This window comes from Oncorhynchus mykiss, chromosome 1 (assembly GCF_057628025.1).
Source record: "Oncorhynchus mykiss isolate SJ-2025 chromosome 1, ASM5762802v1, whole genome shotgun sequence".
NCBI lineage: Eukaryota > Metazoa > Chordata > Actinopteri > Salmoniformes > Salmonidae > Oncorhynchus > Oncorhynchus mykiss.
In genome coordinates, this window is record NC_143022.1 from 50,157,708 (window position 1) to 50,176,273 (window position 18,566).

Below are 18,566 nucleotides of genomic sequence, written 5' to 3' on the forward strand. Positions count from 1 at the left end.
TACTGAAAACCCACACTCAAATTGCTGAAATAAGTTAATTAAATCAATGAGATAATAGTCATATTAATTTATAACTAAAACAGCAATGCAGATGGGGCTCTTTTACTCAGCGCAGAGGTTGGGCTTAGTGGACTTTCAAGATTTCACAGATTTGGTGGTGCAACAGAGAGCTCATCATATTCTAGATGCAAAGGTCATGAGTTCAGATCCCGTGGGAGTCATACTGAAAAGTAAGCTCCAATTGATCATGTCAAATGTAATCATATTAATTAAAGATGTTTACACTCTTTTATCTGAACAGCATTACCGCTTACCTTAAAACCCCCCATACTATTCCATTACTTCCCTTACAATAATAAAAACTTGAAATGTGTAGTTTCACATGTGGAAATTGAATTTGCACTATCACGTGAAACATTTTGAAATGTTGATACATGTAGTTTCATGGGATCACATTTTGAAATGTTATACCTATTTATTTACCATGAGATCATGTTTTCTTAAGTACTGAAACGTTTTCACATGTGTAGTTACTTTATCACGTTTCTTTTACATGTTGTCACACGTTATCACATGATGGTGATCACATGTGGCAGTGTCAGTGTCAGAGGAAGGCCCTAAAATTAGTCAGACTCCAGCCAGCAAAGGCATAGACTGTTGTCTCTGCTACCGCACAGCAAGCGGTACCGATGCACCAAGTCTGGAACCAACAGGGCCCTGAACGGATTCTACCCCCAAGACATAAGACTGCTAATAGTTAGTTAAATAGTTAACCAATATCTTGCTACCCGGACTATCTGCATTGACCCTTTTTGTCTCATCACATATGCTGCTGCTAATGCTTATTATCTATTCTGTTGCCTAGTCACTTTTTTCCTACCTATATGTACATATCTAGCTCATACCCATGCACGTCAACTCTGTATTGGTAACCCCTTGTATATTGCCAAGTTATCGTTACTCATTGTGTATTTATTCCTCATGTTATTATTTCTCTCTTTTTTTCCCTCTGCATTGTTGGGAAGAGCCCCACGTGAGTTTTTCACTGTTAGTCTACACCTGTTTACGAAGCATGTGACAAATAAAATTCGATTTTAATTGATTTGATATCACGTGAAAGGGAACGCTGTACTATTCAGTCCCAGGTTAAACAACACCGTATATGGATTCTACAGACCCTACTGAGTACTCCCAATCCGACTTTTACTTCTGCGCAAATAATCGTTCTTTCACTATATATTATGCCAATATGAAATTCATATACAGGGATTTGCATTGTGGTCAATGGAATAGGTGGAGTAGGGAGTCACCAGCACTCTGTATTAAACCAATTGCCCAGCACAAGAGACTCAAGTATTGCATATTATATTGCGCAAATCCAATAACATGTATTTTATTAAACGTGTATTCTTTAATTATAGCCTACACAACAGCTTTCAACATGCAATACCAGTATTTGTTTAAACTTTCAAACCTAATGCTAGTATAAAAAATACATTATAATAAAAGTACATAAAATCAGCAATGTATCTTGTCCAAGGTGGTTGCAATGCTGTGAAAAACAGTTGTACGTGTATCGAGATTCCACAATTTTGCATATCTTTGCATGCGGCTCTTATTTTGAAAAGGAGAATCCGCGATCGTGACGCCAGCATCCTGCTACATGGAAAATGGTAATATCGTTTTTCTAAATTTGGTGCTGACGGGAAATCAACATCTCGCGCGTTTTCGACGTCGTCTGGAACCAATGGTGGAGTTCGTTTTGCATGGCTCGGTGCCCGTATATGAGGAGTTTGGATTTTAGACCATTCGATTGGTGCTTAAGCGAAATCTCCACTCAAACGGGGAACCGGGGCATGCAAAACAAACTTCCACACTCTAACACTTCTGGAATGGGTTTATTAATAAATAGCAGCAGTATATAGCTTATGGGTTTACTAAATATAAGCAGTATATAGCTTTGATTTATACATTAGTAGGCCTATTTGTTTCCTTCTTTATTATACTTGTCTTGAAGCACTACTGTAGGGTATATTGTGGAATGAGAAACTTTGAGGTACAATCAGCGCAAATCTGCATTATAGTAGAACAGTGGTCCTTTCTTGAAATTATATTTCTACATTCGAAGCCCACGCGCATGCGTACATTCTACAATACGATTTGCACAACGGTCTATCATCAAAGATGGCGGGAGCCTCCGACCCACTGGAGGACATGCTCTTCAATGAGGTAGACGAAAAAGCAGTAAGTGACTTAGTTGGCTCTTTGGAATCGCAACTTGTCAGCCAAAAGACTTCGCCCGCCACATTTTCCGATATCAAGCGAGAAGGATCTACGGGTACTGTCAGCCAGTTCTCAGGGAAAGTGCGTGATCAAGTGGGGTCTCTGGAGCCGCCACAACAAGGACACCCAAAAGCGGTGTTAAACGCGGAACTCTGCGCGAATCAGGCGATTTCGAATAAGAGTATCACCGCTTCTACCTCTTCCATCACTGCTGGGGGCATTATAAACGCTGGTACCAATTTACAAACACATGGAGCCGCATCTCTCATAATTTCCCCCGCACCACCAGGATCGGTAACTTTGCCTGCTCAGACGACTAGCTACAACAGAGGGACTGTTTTGGGTCCAGCTGAAACATCGGCGGTGACTGCTCCGAACTCAAACCTCACAACAACAACGGCTATCAGGACTCCTTCACCTGGATTACAGAGTTTTAACGGTAGCCCCGGAGCTGTGAAGTTGGTCAACTCGCCAGCTGCTTCTCCCCAAATCGGGTTAGGCGGCAACACTGTTATAAGTACTGCCAGTGCGGGCAACTCAAATATCATTGTGTCTATGGCTTCACAGCCTCCTTCTCTACCAAACTATCCTGTATCTCAATCTGCTGTGGCATTTGTTACTCCCACTGTTGCATTGCAAAGGCATCCCAACCCCATGGCCAGTGCCTCACAGAATGGAGTAATAGACCCTAAGGTTTCTGCAGTGGTCACACAGGGTGCAGGTTCTCCGGGGGCCACCACCTCTCAGGTCATGAACCGCAATAACACTCTTATTAACACTACAATGGTGGCACCCAACCAGCCAGTCTCTGCTGGCCAATCAATCATTCTCGGAGGGTCTCCCTCTCCTGTTGCTGTGAACTCACCCATAAGCCAGGCACAGAGTGTGGCGAGTCCCACTCTCGCAGCCGGTGTGAAACCAACGGTTAACGGAGTTGGTCAGCCCACGGTGACCATCGTGAGGCCCCCCGGTGCTCCTGTGATGGCCACCTCCGTGCAGCAGCAGAGACCTGGGCTGGTAGCGAGTCCCACGAGGACTGTGGCACCACAGATGGTCGTCAGACCACCACAGCAGACCACCATTCAGTTACCCCCTGGATTTACCATACCTCCCGGTAAGGAACCCTACTGACGTCATCCTGATTCTAAAACCTAGGTTCTGGCTCCCCAAGCTCCATTCTGAACAGAAATGTGCACCTTTCAATGTGTTGACCCATTAGTCAATCAATTAAACATTCATATAGTCAATAACCTAGTCTGTGCTATTCATTAATGCATTTATTAACCCAATGCCTAGCCCCCCCCCCCCCCCCCCCCCCCCAAAAAAAAAACAGTAAACCATTGAAAATGGCAAATAGAGAAAGATTTTTGACCTGACTGTTTCTCCCCCAGGTATGGTGCTGGTGCGTACAGACACAGGCCAGCTGGTAATGGTTCCTCAGCAGGTTCTAGCCCAGGCTCAGGCTAAGACCCAACAAGGCCAGGCTGCTGTCTCTAACATCTGTCCCCGGCCTGCTACACCTACCGCTGGGACCACCATCAGAGTCAGTACTCCCAGCCAGGTATGGATGGGGGGAATCAGGCTGAAGTTATCTAGAGGGGGACTGAACTGTATTATGTCACATCAAACGTGTTTGTCGATCTGAACGACGTCTGTCTGCCATGTAGTGTCCAATCCTCTTTAGTGGCCCAAGTATAGACCTAGTCCTCCTGACAAAAAAAAGATCATGTGGCTTTTGCATAAGATCGATGCTGCCCATGTCAGGAATATTATTGGGGATGATGTAGTATATGACTGCTCATGGTCATGGTCATGGTTAACATCAGTCTCACGGAGAACATAGATTCTCGTTCGGGTCCAGTCATGGTTATCTGCTGTGGCTGTAGAGTCCCATTCGTGAGCGGTATACTCTGCCACTGGGCATAACCGAAGGTCTGCCCTTACGTTGTAGGGATGTCCTGCTTTTTCTTCCTCTTCACCCTTTTAATTTCCCTCTCAAGTTGTGCCAGTGTGGGTTTCACTTTCAAGTAAGTCATAAGTTGACCATGTATACCGGTACTAATGTCCAGTGCACCTCTGACCCCTTGCTCCCCCTGTTCTCTGCAGGCCCCTTGTACAACCCAGGCTGTTCGTCTGGCCTCCCCTGTCCAGGCCAGAATGTTGCAGTCCCCCTCTCCCACCAGCTCTGCTATACAGGTGTGTACTTACTGTCTCCATGCAGCCCTCTGTCAGAAAAAACACACACCTAATTATAGTTAGCTTCTAGAGCCTCTCAGTAGATTTAAAATGAATTTGTATTAAATACATTTCACATATTCCAGCCCTGTTTTTATTTTTGTTGTGGTTTTAGTTTGACTTACAGTGCCTTCGGAAAGTATTCAGACCTCTTGACATTGTTCTACATTTTGATACGTTACAGCCTCAATGTAAAATTTTTCTCAGCAATCTACACACAATACCCCATAATGACAAAGCAAAAATAGGTTTTTAGACATTTTTGCACATTTATTAAAATAAATAAAATATTCAGACTTTTTGCTGTGAGACTCGAAATTGAGGTCAGGTGCATCCTGTTTCCATTGATCATCCTTGAGCTGTTTCTACAACTTGATTGGAGTCCACCTGTGTTAAATTCAATTGATTGGACATGATTTGAAAATATATATATAATATATATATATAAGGTCCCATAGTTGACAGTGCATGTCAGAGCAAAAACCAAGCCATGAGGTCGAATGAATTGTCCGTAGAGCTCCGAGACAGGATTGTGCCGAGGCGCAGATCTGGGGAATGGTACCAAAAACTGTCTGCAGCATTGAAGGTCCCCATGATCACAGTGGCCTCCATCATTCTTAAATGGAAGAAGTTTGGAACCACCAATACTCTTCCAAGAGCTGGCCTCCCAGACACACTGATCAATCGGGGGAGAAGGGCCTTGGTCAGGGAGGTGACCAAGAACCCGATGGTCACTCTGACAGAGCTCTATAGTTCCTCTGTGGAGATGGGACAACCTTCCAGAAGGACAACCATCACTGCAGCACTCCACCAATCAGGCCTTTATGGTAGAGCGGCCAGACAGAAGCCACTCCTCAGTAAAAGGCACATGACAGCCCGCTTGGGAGTTTGTCAAAAGGCACCTAAAGACTATCAGACCATTAGAAACATGATTCTCTGATGAAACCAAGATTGGCACCATCCCTACAGGGAAGCATGGTGGTGGCAGCATCATGCTGTGGGGGGTGTTTTTCAGCAGTTGGGACTGGGAAATTAGTCAGGATTGAAGCAAAGATGAATGAAGCAAAGATGAACGAAGCAAAGTACAGAGAGATCCTTGATTAAAACCTGCTCAGGACCTCAGGCTTGGGTGAAGGTTTACCTTCCAACAGGACAACGACCCTAAGCACACAGCCAAGACAAAGCAGGAGTAGCTTCGGGACAAGTCTCTGACTGTCCTTGAGTGGCCCAGCCAGAGCCTGGACTTGAACCTGATCGAACATCTCTGAAGAGACCTGAAAATAGCTGTGCAGCGACACTCCCCATCCAACCTGACAGCGCTTGAGAGGGTCTGCAGTAGAGGTCGACTGATTATTATTTTTCAACGCCGATACAGATTATTGGAGGTCCCAAAAAAAGCTGATACCGACTAATTCGGACGATTTTTAAAACATTTATTTTTAATAATGACAATTGCAACAATACTGAATGAACACTTATTTTAACTTAATATGATACATCAATAAAATCAATTTAGCCTCAAATAAATAAGGAAACATGTTCAATTTGGTTTAAATAATGCAAAAACAGTGTTTGGAGAAGAAAGTAAAAGTGCAATATGTGCCATGTAAGAAAGCTAACTTAAGTTCCTTGCTCAGAACATGAGAACATATGAAAGCTGGTGGTTCCTTTTAACATGAGTCTTCAATATTCCCAGGTAAGAAGTTTTAGGTTGTAGTTATTATAGGAATTATAGGACTATTTCTCTCTATACCATTTGTATTTCATTAACCTTTGACTATTGGATGTTCTTATAGGCACTTTGGTATTGCCAGTGTAACAGTATAGCTTCCATCCTTCTCCTCGCTCGAACCAGGAACACAACGATAACAGCCACCCCCGAAGCAGCGTTACCCATGCAGAGCAAGGGGAACAACCACTCCAAGTCTCAGAGCGAGTGACGTTTGAAACGCTATTAGCACGCACCCCGCTAACTAGCTAGCCATTTCACATCGGTTACACCAGCCTAATCTCGGGAGTTGATAGGCTTGAAGTCATAAACAGGGCAATGCTTGACGCACAACGAAGAGCTGCTGGCAAAACGCACAAAAGTGCTGTTTGAATGAATGCTTACGTGCCTGCTGCTGCCTACCACCGATCAGTCAGACTGCTCTATCAAATCATAGACTTAGTTATAACATAATAACACACAGAAATACGAGCCTTAGGTAATTAATATGGTCAAATCCGGAAACTATCATCTCGAGAACAAGACGTTTATTCTTTCAGTGAAATACGGAACCGTTCCGTATTTTATCTAAGGGGTGGCATCCATTAGTCTAAATATTCCTGTTACATTGCACAACCTTCAATGTTATGACATAATTAAGTAAAATACTGGCAAATTAGGCAGCCTAAACTGTTGCATATACCCTGACTCTGCGTGCAAAGAACGCAAGAGAAGTGACACAATTTCACCTGGTTAATATTGCCTGCTAACCTGGATTTCTTTTAGCTAAATATGCAGGTTTAAAAATATATACTTCTGTGAATTGATTTTAAGAAAGGCATTGATGTTTATGGTTAGGTACACATTGGAGCAACGATAAGCACTGCATCGATTATAAGCAACGCAGGACACGCTAGATAAACTAGTAATATTATCAACCATGTGTTGTTAACTAGTAATTATGATTGATTGTTTTTTTAAGGTAAGTTTAATGCTAGCTAGCAACTTACCTTGGCTTACTGCATTCGCGCAACAGGCAGGCTCCTCGTGGAGTGCAATGAGAATCAGGTGGTTTGAGCATTAGACTAGTTAACTGTAAGGTTGCAAGATTGAGTCCCCCGAGCTGACAAGGTAAAAATCTGTCGTCCTGCCCCTGAACGAGGCAGTTAACCCACCGTTCCTAGGCCGTAATTGAAAATAAAAATGCGTTCTTAACTGACTTGCCTAGTTAAATAAAGGTGTAAAAAAAACACAAAAAAACAACTTGAAATCGGCCCTAATTAATCGACCATGCCGATTAATCGGTCGATCTCTAGTCTGCAGAGAAGAATGGGAGAAATTCCCCAAATACAGGTATGCCAAGCTTGTAGCGTCGTACCCAAGAAGACTCGAGGCTGTTGTCGTTGTCGCTGTCGCTGCCAAAGGTGCTTCAACAAAGTACTGAGTAAAGGGTCTGAATAATTATGTAAATGTGATATTTCAGTTCTTTAATTTTTTTATAAATTCGTAAACATTTCTAAAAACCTGTTCTTGCTTTGTCATTATGGGGTATTGTGTGTAGATTTTGAAAAAAAGATGTAATCAAGTTTAGAATAAGGCTGTAACGTAACAAAATGTGGAAAAGGTGAAGGCGTCTGAATACTTCCTGTAGGCACTGTGTTATGTTGTGGTAAGTGGTTGTTTACTCTCTCAGCTGAACTATGTGCGTCGTGTTAACCGTTGTTTCCACGACTGTATAAAGTTCTAGTCATATATATGCCTGTTGCCATTCTCTCCAGAAGGCGATAACCGTGGCTCCTGCAGGTGCGTCTGTGTCGGTGAAGATGACCACCCCTCAGAAAGCCCAGACAGTGATCACAGGGGGCCAAGCCCTGGCCAAGCCTGGTGCTGTACGGCCCTCTATAACCCTTAACACTGCAGCATCAGCCAGTGCCTCCACAACCCCTACAATGGTAACTGCACCAGTCTCCCAGGTTTGTCAATTGTGTTACTTTACTGACACTTTGCTAGACCCAAACAGTGTGTGGTTTACCATGTGGTGAGTTGATTGACATTTTTTTTTTATTGGCCAGTTTCCCACTGGGGGGTGTTATTTACTGTAAAGTGTTTTGCTATTTTAAATGCCCCTTTAAAATAATGTTTTGAGTTGATTTAGTAATGTTTTCTAATACCAGAAGTGGTGGTGACATGAGAAGCAAAGTTTGTGCAAGATCATTTTCATAGAAAGTCTAATCCTACTCAATGACCCATTCTCCTCTCTTGCAGGAAATGCAAGAAAATGTGAAGAAGTGCAAGAACTTCCTGTCCACCCTGATCAAGCTGGCGTCCCACAACTCCCCATCTCCAGACACATCCAAGAACGTCAAGGGCCTGGTGCAGGATCTTCTGGTGAGTCAAGACTCCTATAGAACACTAGGTTAAGAATATGATGAGTAGATGACGTCCTTGTGGCGTTTGTCGTTAACTCGCGCCTTACAAATGATCAACGAGTGGCTTATATGTGACAGTTATTATAAGGAGTGATGGCTTTTCACATTTTGTTATCTGGTTCAATTGTCAGCGTGGGAATTATGACATTTCCTTTTTATTTTATTTTATTTATTTATTTATTGTCTGATTTTCACACTTAATGTATTCTTTCTTTGATCAGGATGCTAAAATCGAGCCTGAGGAGTTCACCACACGTCTGCAGGCTGAGCTGAAGTCCTCTCCCCAGCCGTACCTCATCCCCTTCCTCAAGGTTTGTTTGTTACCCTTAACCGTCAGCCGGACCTTTTTCTGAGCTCATTGCTATGCAATTACTAAAGTACCATGTAACATGTTACTACAATCTTACTAGTGTAATTAGTGTTACTACCCAGGTATAAGAGAAAATTCACGTAAATTGTTACCCTAACATAGTAAATTGTTACCCTGACATAGTAAATTGTTACCCTGACATAGTAAATTGTTACCCTAACATAGTAAATTGTTGACGACATTACCACGTAATCCGTATTTGTTTCCTTCCGTTCAGAAAAGCCTTCCTGCCCTGCGGCTGTCCCTGCTCAACAACCAGCAGACTCTGTTGGCCTCCACCAACGCTTCTGCCCTGGCCGCTGCCTCCACTACTACCACCAGCGCTATCAGGGCCCGGCTCCCCACCACCGTCAGCCCCGCCACAGGCATTGTCAGGACACCCACCACTTCTCTGGTACGACCCTCCGGAACTTAGACACTGGAGACTGGAAAGATGCGCTGCCGTTTTTAAGGGTTCTTCTTTCCATAGTAGGCCAGGCAGAATTCCTTTTGAGGCCGTTCTAGGTTGTCTCTCTATAATACACACAACCATTCAGTGTTGTGGTCTGTTCTATTCAGTTGGTTGAGTTCTGTCTGTTATGCACCACTTGGCTCAAACTATTGTGAGTTCTGTTTTCTGTTCCAGGTTTTATGTGTCACATGCACAAGTACAGTGAAATGCTTAACTTGCTAGCTCTACCCAACAGTGCAGTATTCAATATCAAAGTAGTATAACTAATAATAAAAATAATAAAAATAATTTTTAAAAACACAATAAATAAGGGAGCAAGCTATATACAGGGACAGTGCCAGTACCAAATGTCCAATGTGCAGGGATACTGTTCATGTTCTAATGGCTCCTCTCTTCCAGGGTGTGAGAAGACCAGGGGTTCAGGGGGTCCAGACTCGCATGCCGATGGTCATCCCTCAGACCATCCGGCCACAAGGTACTGGCACCGCACAGCGCTCTCTCTCTCCATGCAGACAACGGACAACCTCAATAGGCGATCGCGGCGCTCTCGACCTGTGCTATTGTTGAAGGGAAGAGGTTATCCCCAGTGGACACTTGTTTTACCCACATCGTTCAATTATTCAAGGCCTGGATGATTATTAAGTGTCTCGGGTGTTAAAAGTGTTGAGCTATAACAGAAATGGACCAGCAGGGGAGGCCCCAGGACTGGATTTGAAAACCCCTTGTTAAGAGCAATGCACCGAGGCCCATTTTCTCACCATGCTATTGAACAGCTTTGTAATGATATGTTTTGTTTCTTTGTCAGGCACAGTTGCAAGAGGACTCACTATTATTGCAGGCAGATCTCCTGTGGGCATTGGTGCCCAGGCCTCTGCCAATCAGAAGAAGCTGAATGAGCCTGGAGGCGGGACGTTCAGGTACAGAATATCCAGGTTGGCAGGGGGAAACTATACTCTCTGTAACCAGGTTTCCATCCAACCTTTTTATGCAGGTAAAGTAAATAAAAACGTTTAGTGACAGGCCTGACGGAAACAACGTTTAACAACAAATTTTACAAATGTCGACAATACAAAATACGCTAGACAAGGTGGGATCTTTTTGTGTCTGTAAAATGTTTTAAACGAGAAATGTCGGTGGAAATGCTTTTATGCACAAATATTGATCTAATAACCATCATATCGAAGTAAACTTGGAGTCACGCATAATAATATACACATACACATAATCTATCTCATGTATGTCGGCTATACCCGCACTGTATCTGGAAAGGTACAACTGAATGCATTCAACTGAAATGTCTCTTCCGCATTTAACCCAACCCCTCCGAATCAGAGAATTGCGGGGGGGGGGGGGGGGGGGGGGGGGGGGGTTGGCTTAATTGACATCCATGTCTTTGGTGCCCTTGGGGAACAGTGGGTTAACTTGCTTGCTCGGGCAGAATGACCGATTTTTACCATGTCAGCTCGGGGATTCGAACCAACAACCTTTAGGTTTCTGACCCAACTAGCCACTAGGCCTGTTGGCAATACCAGAGTGGGCACACTCGCTATATAACGCAACATTTTTTGTGGGATTTGAAAATGTGATGGAAACACTTAACTTGTATTTGGTACATGGGGAATTAAACCACAGAAGGTATTTCTATGTGTAAATGTCATCACTCACAGCCTTTTATCTGCAACAAGTCAATTTGATGGAAACATCTCTTGTGGGGAAATGTGCATAGTTTTTATGCAGATTTTAAAATATTCACATAAAAAATCTCTTACCCTTTGGATGGAAACCTAGCTACTTTGGGTATCTGACCCCATGTAAACCTACAGTGTTTGAGGCTCCTGGCACTGTTTGGCTTCGTTTTACTGTGATAGTTTTCCATGACGCACAGAAACAGATCCACCACAGGATGGCAGCATTTCACACGTTTTGACACAATGGTGGGGTTGAGAAACACACTTAAACACCAACTCCTGTCCTTGATCTGTGTGTAAATTACTTCATGTTCTTTTGAGAAATTGACATGAAATCCACATGGTGTAATTGTCTAGGCAACCACCAAATGTATATTCATGTGTAGCTTTCTTGAATGAACCAGAAAATCAAGACCTAAACTGACTGATTAACAAAGTTAGCTGGCCAACTTAATGAACTTGCTTTCTGGAGCGCCCCACTGATCTGTGTATACTGCATCTCTTTAGAGATGATGATGACATCAACGACGTGGCGTCCATGGCGGGGGTGAACCTGAACGAGGAGAACGCCCGCATCATGGCCACCAACTCTGAGCTGGTGGGCACCAAGATCCGCTCCTGTAGGGACGAGGCCTTCCTCCCGCCAGGCCTGTTGCACAGACGCATCATGGAGACCGGTATGTGCAATAACCTGTCCTTCCTCCTGAACCAGCTATAAAACCCCGAAGTGTGCACTTGTTCACTTACTTATATATTGGATATGAAGGGAAATGACTAGTGTCAGAAATACGCCTTTGAAAGAAGTGGAGCTGGGCCCTGATGTCTGTCGATCGTCAATAAATGACTGACCACACCTTGCCATCCTACCAGAGATAACGGCACTGATTGGCTGCTAATGCCTTTCGCTCTCTTTCTTCTGCTAAAGCCAAGAGGTTTGGGGTGACAGAGGTCCCAGCTGAGGCAGTGAACTACATCTCCCATGCCACCCAGGCCAGGCTGAGATCCGTGCTAGAGAAAGTGTCAACTATCGCCCAGCACCGCACTGACGGGGGCAAGGTAAGAACAGGAAGAGTCAAGGTTATCATGAACAGAAGCAGGTGAACAGTACAAGCGCAACAGTACATGAATAACACAAAAATAACACATGACCAACATCATGAACAGTATACAAACTACATCAACAACAGCATGAACAATACACAAACTACATGAACAGTACATGAACAGTACACAAACTACATGAACAGTACACAAACTACATGAACAGTACATGAACAATACACAAACTACATGAACAGTACATGAACAGTACACAAACTACATGAACAGTACATGAACAGTACACAAACTACATGAACAGTACATGAACAATACACAAACTACATGAACAGTACATGAACAGTACACAAACTACATGAACAGTACATGAACAATACATGAACAGGGGACAAACCAAATGAACAACTTCATGAACAGTACACAAACTACATGAACAACAGCATGAACAGTACACAAACTACATGAACGGTACACAAACTACACGAACAGTACACAAACTACATCAACAACATCAAGAACAGTACAGTCGTGGACAAAAGTTTTGAATGACACAAATATTAATTTCCACAAAGTTTGCTGCTTCAGTGTCTTTAGATACTTTTGTCGGATGTTAACTATGGAATACTGAAGTATAATTACAAGCATTTCATAAGTGTCAAAGGCTTTTATTGACACTTACATGAAGTTGATGCAGAGTCAATATTTGCAGTGTTGACCCTTCTTTTTCAAGACCTCTGCAATCCGACCTGGCATGCAGTCAATGAACTTCTGGGCCACACACTGATGGCAGCCCATTCTTACATAATCAATGCTTGGAGTTTGTCAGAATTTGAGGGGTTTTGTTTGTCCACCCGCCTCTTGAGGATTGACCACAAGTTCTGAATAGGATTAAGGTCTGGGGAGTTTCCTGGCCATGGACCCAAAATATCGATGTTTTGTTCCCCAAGTCACTTAGTTATCACTTTTGCCTTATGGCAAGGTGCTCCATCATGCTAGAAAATGCATTGTTTGTCACCAAACTGTTCCTGGATGGTTGGGAGAAGTTGCTCTCTGAGGATGTATTGGTACCATTCTTTATTCATGGCTGTGTTTTTAGGTAAAATTGTGAGTGAGCCCACTCCCTTGGCTGAGAAGCAACCCCACACATGAATGGTTTCAGGATGCTTTACTGTTGGCATGACACAGGACTGACTGATGATAGCGCTCACCTTGTCTTCTCCGGACAAGCTTTTTTCCGGATGCCCCAAACAATCGGAAAGGGGATTCATCAGAGAAAATGACTTTACCACAGTCCTCAGCAGTCCAATTCCTGTACCTTTTGCAGAATATCAGTCTGTCCCTGATGTTTTTCCTGGAGAGAAGTGGCTTCTTTGCTGCCCTTCTTGACACCAGGCCATCCTCCAAAAGTCTTTGCCTCACTGTGCGTGCAGATGCACTCACACTTGCCTGCTGCCATTTCTGAGCAAGCTCTGTACTGGTGGTGCTCCGATCCCGCAGCTAAATCAACTTTAGGAGACGGTCCTGGTTTGCTGGACTTTCTTGGGCGCCCTGAAGCCTTCTTCACAACAATTAAACCGCTCTCCTTGAAGTTCTTGATGATCCGATAAATGATTGATTTAGGTGCAATCTTACTGACAGCAATATCCTTGCCTGTGAAGCCCTTTTTGTGCAAAGCAATGATGATGGTACGTGTTTCCTTGCAGGTAACCATGGTTGACAGAGGAAGAACAATGATTCCAAGCACCACCCTCCTTTTGAAGCTTCCAGTCTGTTATTCGAACTCAATCAGCATTGACAGAGTGATCTCCAGCCTTGTCCTCATCAACACTCACACCTGTGTAAACGACAGAATCACTGACATGATGTCAGCTGGTCCTTTTGTGGCAGGGCTGAAATGCAATGGAAATGTTTTTTGGGGATTCAGTTCATTTGCATGGCAAAGAGGGACTTTGCAATTCATCTGATCACTCTTCATAACAAACTGGAGTATATGCAAATTGCCATCATACAAACTGAGGCAGACTGTACATGAACAGTACATGAACAGCATCATGAACAGTACATGAACAATAGCATCCTACGTGTCCCTTTTTATTGTATTTTTTTCACTCTCCCTTTCTCCTGCCCCTTCCCTCTCTATGCAGGATGAGGAGTGGTATGAGCCGTCGACAGACGTCAGGGCCCAGCTCCGCTTCTTTGAGCAGCTGGACAGGATGGAGAAACAGAGGAAGGACGAGCAGGAGAGGGAGGTCCTACTCAAGGCTGCCAAGGTAGCGACACGCACCACCGGACTACATGCCCACCGGGACTGTGCTACTCCCACATTACCGCATCACCGGCCATAATTTGTTTAACTCCAGGAGAGGAGTGGCCTGTTAATAGTTGCAGTGTGTTTGTCGGTGCGTGTGCGCACGCGTGTCCACCCCATGGGAACGATGTGACACATGAAAACGGAGGTAATTAGTGGAGTTTGAACAGAAACCACAACTCCCTCTACAGACATCATTAGACCTCCACAGGAGTGTACACACACACACTAATTAACTTAATGTGGGATAGAGATGTCATCCAGGAGATAATTAGCTCTGTGGTGCTCTGTAGATGGGATCTCACCAACCACATTAACACTGTCATGTGGGAGTCGGCCTAGTTACTATGCATTGCCCTGCTTGTAATTGACATTAGACAACACATACACTGGACAAAAATATAAACGCAACAATTTTAAAGATTTTACTGAGTTACAGTTCATACAAGGAAATCAGCCAATTTAAATTAACGAATTAGGTCCTAATCTATGGATTTCGTAATGACTAGGAATACAGATACCTTAAAGAAATGTAGGGGTGTGGATCAGAAAACCAGTCAGGATCTGGTGTGATGACCATTTGCATCATGCAGCGCGACACATCTCCTTTCGCATAGAGTTGACCTGGCTGTTGATTGTGGCCTGTGGATTGTTGTCCTACTCTTGTGGCTGTGTGAATCTGCGGGATATTGTTCGGGAACTGGAACAGGCTGTCGTACACGTCGACCCAGAGCATCCCAAACATGCTCAGTGGGTGACGTCTGGTGAGCGGCGCGAGGAGCAGAGCGCGCCCAATTTGACTGGAGCGCGGAGCGAGATTCCCGAAGGCTGGAGCATCAGCTGCCTTCTTGCCAGTAGCGCTCACTTCACGAGTTCAGGGCATGCCAGGCCCAGCACTCATGTGTAGGCTAATCTGTCGACTACTTGTGTGCTGCTATGGCTACTCTCATGGAGAGTTTGCTAAATATTTTCGTAAAGAAACTGATCAAATGCACAAGTGCCAAATCAAGGTCACTTACAAAGATGAGGACTAAGAGTAGTATAGTGAGTGCAATGATGTAAGGTCCATAACTAAAGAATCATATTGTGGAATCTGAAAAGACGCATATGCTAAAAGAAAGGAACGAGGTGTGTAGCTAATTGTGATTGTAGCAAAGTATTTATAAACAAAAAATCTGATCACTTAAGTTTCCTTTTATTTTTTAATTTCTATTATCTATACAATTGATTTTGGCCCAATAGACCTGGCATATTCCAACTTTCAATGAGCTTTCTGTTTTCATTGGGTTATTTTGCTTAAAAACCTTTTATGCTTACAACTCTGCATGCCTGTCAAGAGTGGCCAAAAGGGTTGTTTAGTGTCCCCAGTGGCTCTGCAAGAGCAGAGAGGATATTCTCCGCTGCTGACCTGCTCTCTAGGAACAATCACATGAGCCTGAAGCCACAGACTCTGGCCAAACTCGTCTTTCTAGAAATGAATTCAAAGGCACTGTAGACTGAGCCTAATAAGGCTTTTTTTGTGTTTAATTTGTATTTAATTCTAAGTAAATCACAGCCTATATGTGCAATTTATAGACTAATAATGATTTGATTTCAATTAGATGTTTAAATGCGGAGCGCTTAATGTCTCCGACTTAATGTCTCCGAGTGTGTTGCACTCGCAAATGCTTCACAATGTATTTCTTTGTACGCTCTTGACCCCTATTTAGAGTGTTTATATGCTGTTTTAATACGACATGTAGCCTATTTGAAATGACGAGCACTTCTTACATCTCATGTTTTATTCAAATACTTTTCATTCAAATCATATGGTTTGGTTTCAACGCTTCAAACCAAATGGTAGGTCCAAAAATAGATGGATGTTGGTGAAATTGTGATTTTGATGAATGGAGTGAATTTGGAGCTGCGTTTTTTTTTTTTTTTTTTTTCATGTGAGCAGGTAGCGGTTTTTAGCAGAGCACTTGGAAAGGACGCAGAGCTCCGGAGAGGTGCACAAGCACCGCTCCATGAGCGGTGAGCGGGATTTCCGACCGCTCAACTCCACTCACATACTCTGCTGGTGAGTAACGCAGGCCATGGAAGAACTGGGACACCTTCAGCTTCCAGGAATTGTGTACAGATCCTTATGACATGTGGGGTCGTACATTATCACGCTGAAAACGTGTGATGGCGGCGGATGATTGGCACGACAACGGGCCTCAGGATCTCGCCACGGTATCTCTGTGCATTCAAATTGCCAGCGGTAAAATGCAATTGTGTTTGTTGTCTGTAGCTTATGCCTGCCCATACCATAACGCCACCACCAACATGGAGCTTTCTGTTCACAACTTTGACATCAGCAGACCGCTCGCCCACATGATGCCGTACACGCTGCTTGCCATCTACCCGGTACAGTTGAAACCTGGATTCATCTGTTACGAGCACACTTCTCCAAAGTGCAAGTGGCCATCGACGGTGGGAATTTACCCATTGAAGTCGGTTACAACGCCCATCTGCAGTAAGGTCAAGACCCTGGTGAGGACGATGAACACGCAGATGAGCTTCCCTGGGATGGTTTGTGCAGAAACTATTCGGTTGTGCAAACCCACAGTTTCATCCGCTATCCAGATAAATGGTCTCAGACGATCCCGCAGGGGAAAATAAAAACGTGGTCTGCGATTGTGAGGCTGGTTGGACGTACTGCCAAAATTAATACAATTATGTTGGAGGCGGCTTATAGTAGAGAAATGAACATTCAATTCTCTGCCAACAGCATCTGGTGGACATTCCTGTAGTCAGAATGCCAATTGCACGCTCCCTCAACTTGAGACATTGATCATGCTGTTTAATCAGGTTCTGTGTCACACCTGTAAAGTGGATGGATTATCTTGGAAATGCGCATTAACAGGGATGTAAAGAAATTTGTGCACCCAATTTCAATTTTATTTCAGCTATTGAAACATGGGACCAACATTGCGTTTTTAAAATATTTTTGTTCAGTATATAATTGACTAAAAGTGAAAAACCAATACTTCTCTTCCCACACCAGATGCATAATCTTTATCAGTAGTTCAGAACAATAACTGTAATATACTATAACAGTGTTCTACAGCCCACATTGGTGCTATGATCTGCGGCTGTAATGGAATTTTGGATGACGGTAATTGGTTAGCTAAATGACGCGGTCTCATTAATAACCGTTCAAATAGCAATAGACTTTTGGTAAAAAAAAAGCAAAAAATGTGTTTTTATTTAGGAAATCTGTTCCCAAGTATTGCCACACACACACACACAAAAAAGATGTGATCGCGTGTCAATGTAATCATCAAGGTATGAAATTATTATTTTCAGATACAATCTCTTTTTGGGCTTAGTTGTGTTCAATTTGCAGAGTACAATTTTATTATAATTATTTTGCGCCCCCCGATTATTTTCCTGCCGCTGAAGTTGTACCTTTCCAAGTTTAGAAGAAGTGACTGCTAAATGCTAACTCCCGATCTTATAAGCCATTTCTGTATGCATAGCTAGCACACAGAAATTGGTGCTTGTAGTCAGTCGTTGTTAACTGTTGATTGGTGACTATGGCATGAACATATATTGGGGTTGACATCCATACAAGCATTTTCTACTCCGAACTCAACAGTGTGAAATGCAAGTCGGAAGTTAACATACACCTTAGCCAAATACATTTAAACTCAGTTTTTCACAATTCCTGACATTTAATCCAAATAAAAATTAATTGCCTTAGGTCAATTAGGATCACCACTTTATTTTAAGAATGCGAAATGTCAGAATAATAGTAGAGTGATTTATTTCAGCTTTTATTTCTTTCATCACATTCCCAGTGGGTCAGAAGTTTACATCCACTCAATTAGTATTTGAAAGCATTGCCTTTAAATTGTTTAACTTGGATCAAACGTTTAGGGTAGCCTTCCACAAGCTTCCCACAGTAAGTTGGGTGAATTTTGGCCCATTCCTCCTGACAGAGCTGGTGTAACTGAGTCAGTTTTGTGATGGCCACTCCAATACCTTGACTTGGTTGTCCTTAAGCCATTT

At 43.3% G+C, this 18,566-nt stretch overlaps 1 protein-coding gene across 4 annotated transcripts in view; it reads left to right on the plus strand.

The window, feature by feature from the left end:
• Window positions 1–2,146: 2,146 nt before the first annotated feature.
• The window catches only part of LOC110524253 (transcription initiation factor TFIID subunit 4), a 31,961-nt gene continuing 15,541 nt past the window's right edge, over window positions 2,147–18,566 (plus strand). The window contains exons 1-13 of one of the 4 annotated variants that reach the window (XM_090233309.1): window positions 2,147–3,397; window positions 3,675–3,844; window positions 4,390–4,479; window positions 8,005–8,199; window positions 8,492–8,614; window positions 8,877–8,966; window positions 9,243–9,419; window positions 9,876–9,951; window positions 10,282–10,393; window positions 11,672–11,841; window positions 12,090–12,220; window positions 13,927–14,061; window positions 14,368–14,493. In XM_090233309.1, the coding sequence (XP_090089435.1) occupies window positions 2,185–3,397; window positions 3,675–3,844; window positions 4,390–4,479; window positions 8,005–8,199; window positions 8,492–8,614; window positions 8,877–8,966; window positions 9,243–9,419; window positions 9,876–9,951; window positions 10,282–10,393; window positions 11,672–11,841; window positions 12,090–12,220; window positions 13,927–14,061; window positions 14,368–14,493 (2,808 nt within the window). In that variant the 5' untranslated portion in view covers window positions 2,147–2,184. The remainder of the gene's footprint in view (window positions 3,398–3,674; window positions 3,845–4,389; window positions 4,480–8,004; window positions 8,200–8,491; window positions 8,615–8,876; window positions 8,967–9,242; window positions 9,420–9,875; window positions 9,952–10,281; window positions 10,394–11,671; window positions 11,842–12,089; window positions 12,221–13,926; window positions 14,062–14,367; window positions 14,494–18,566) is intronic. The other 3 variants (XM_090233316.1, XM_036979133.2, XM_036979138.2) reach the window with 3 other exon arrangements.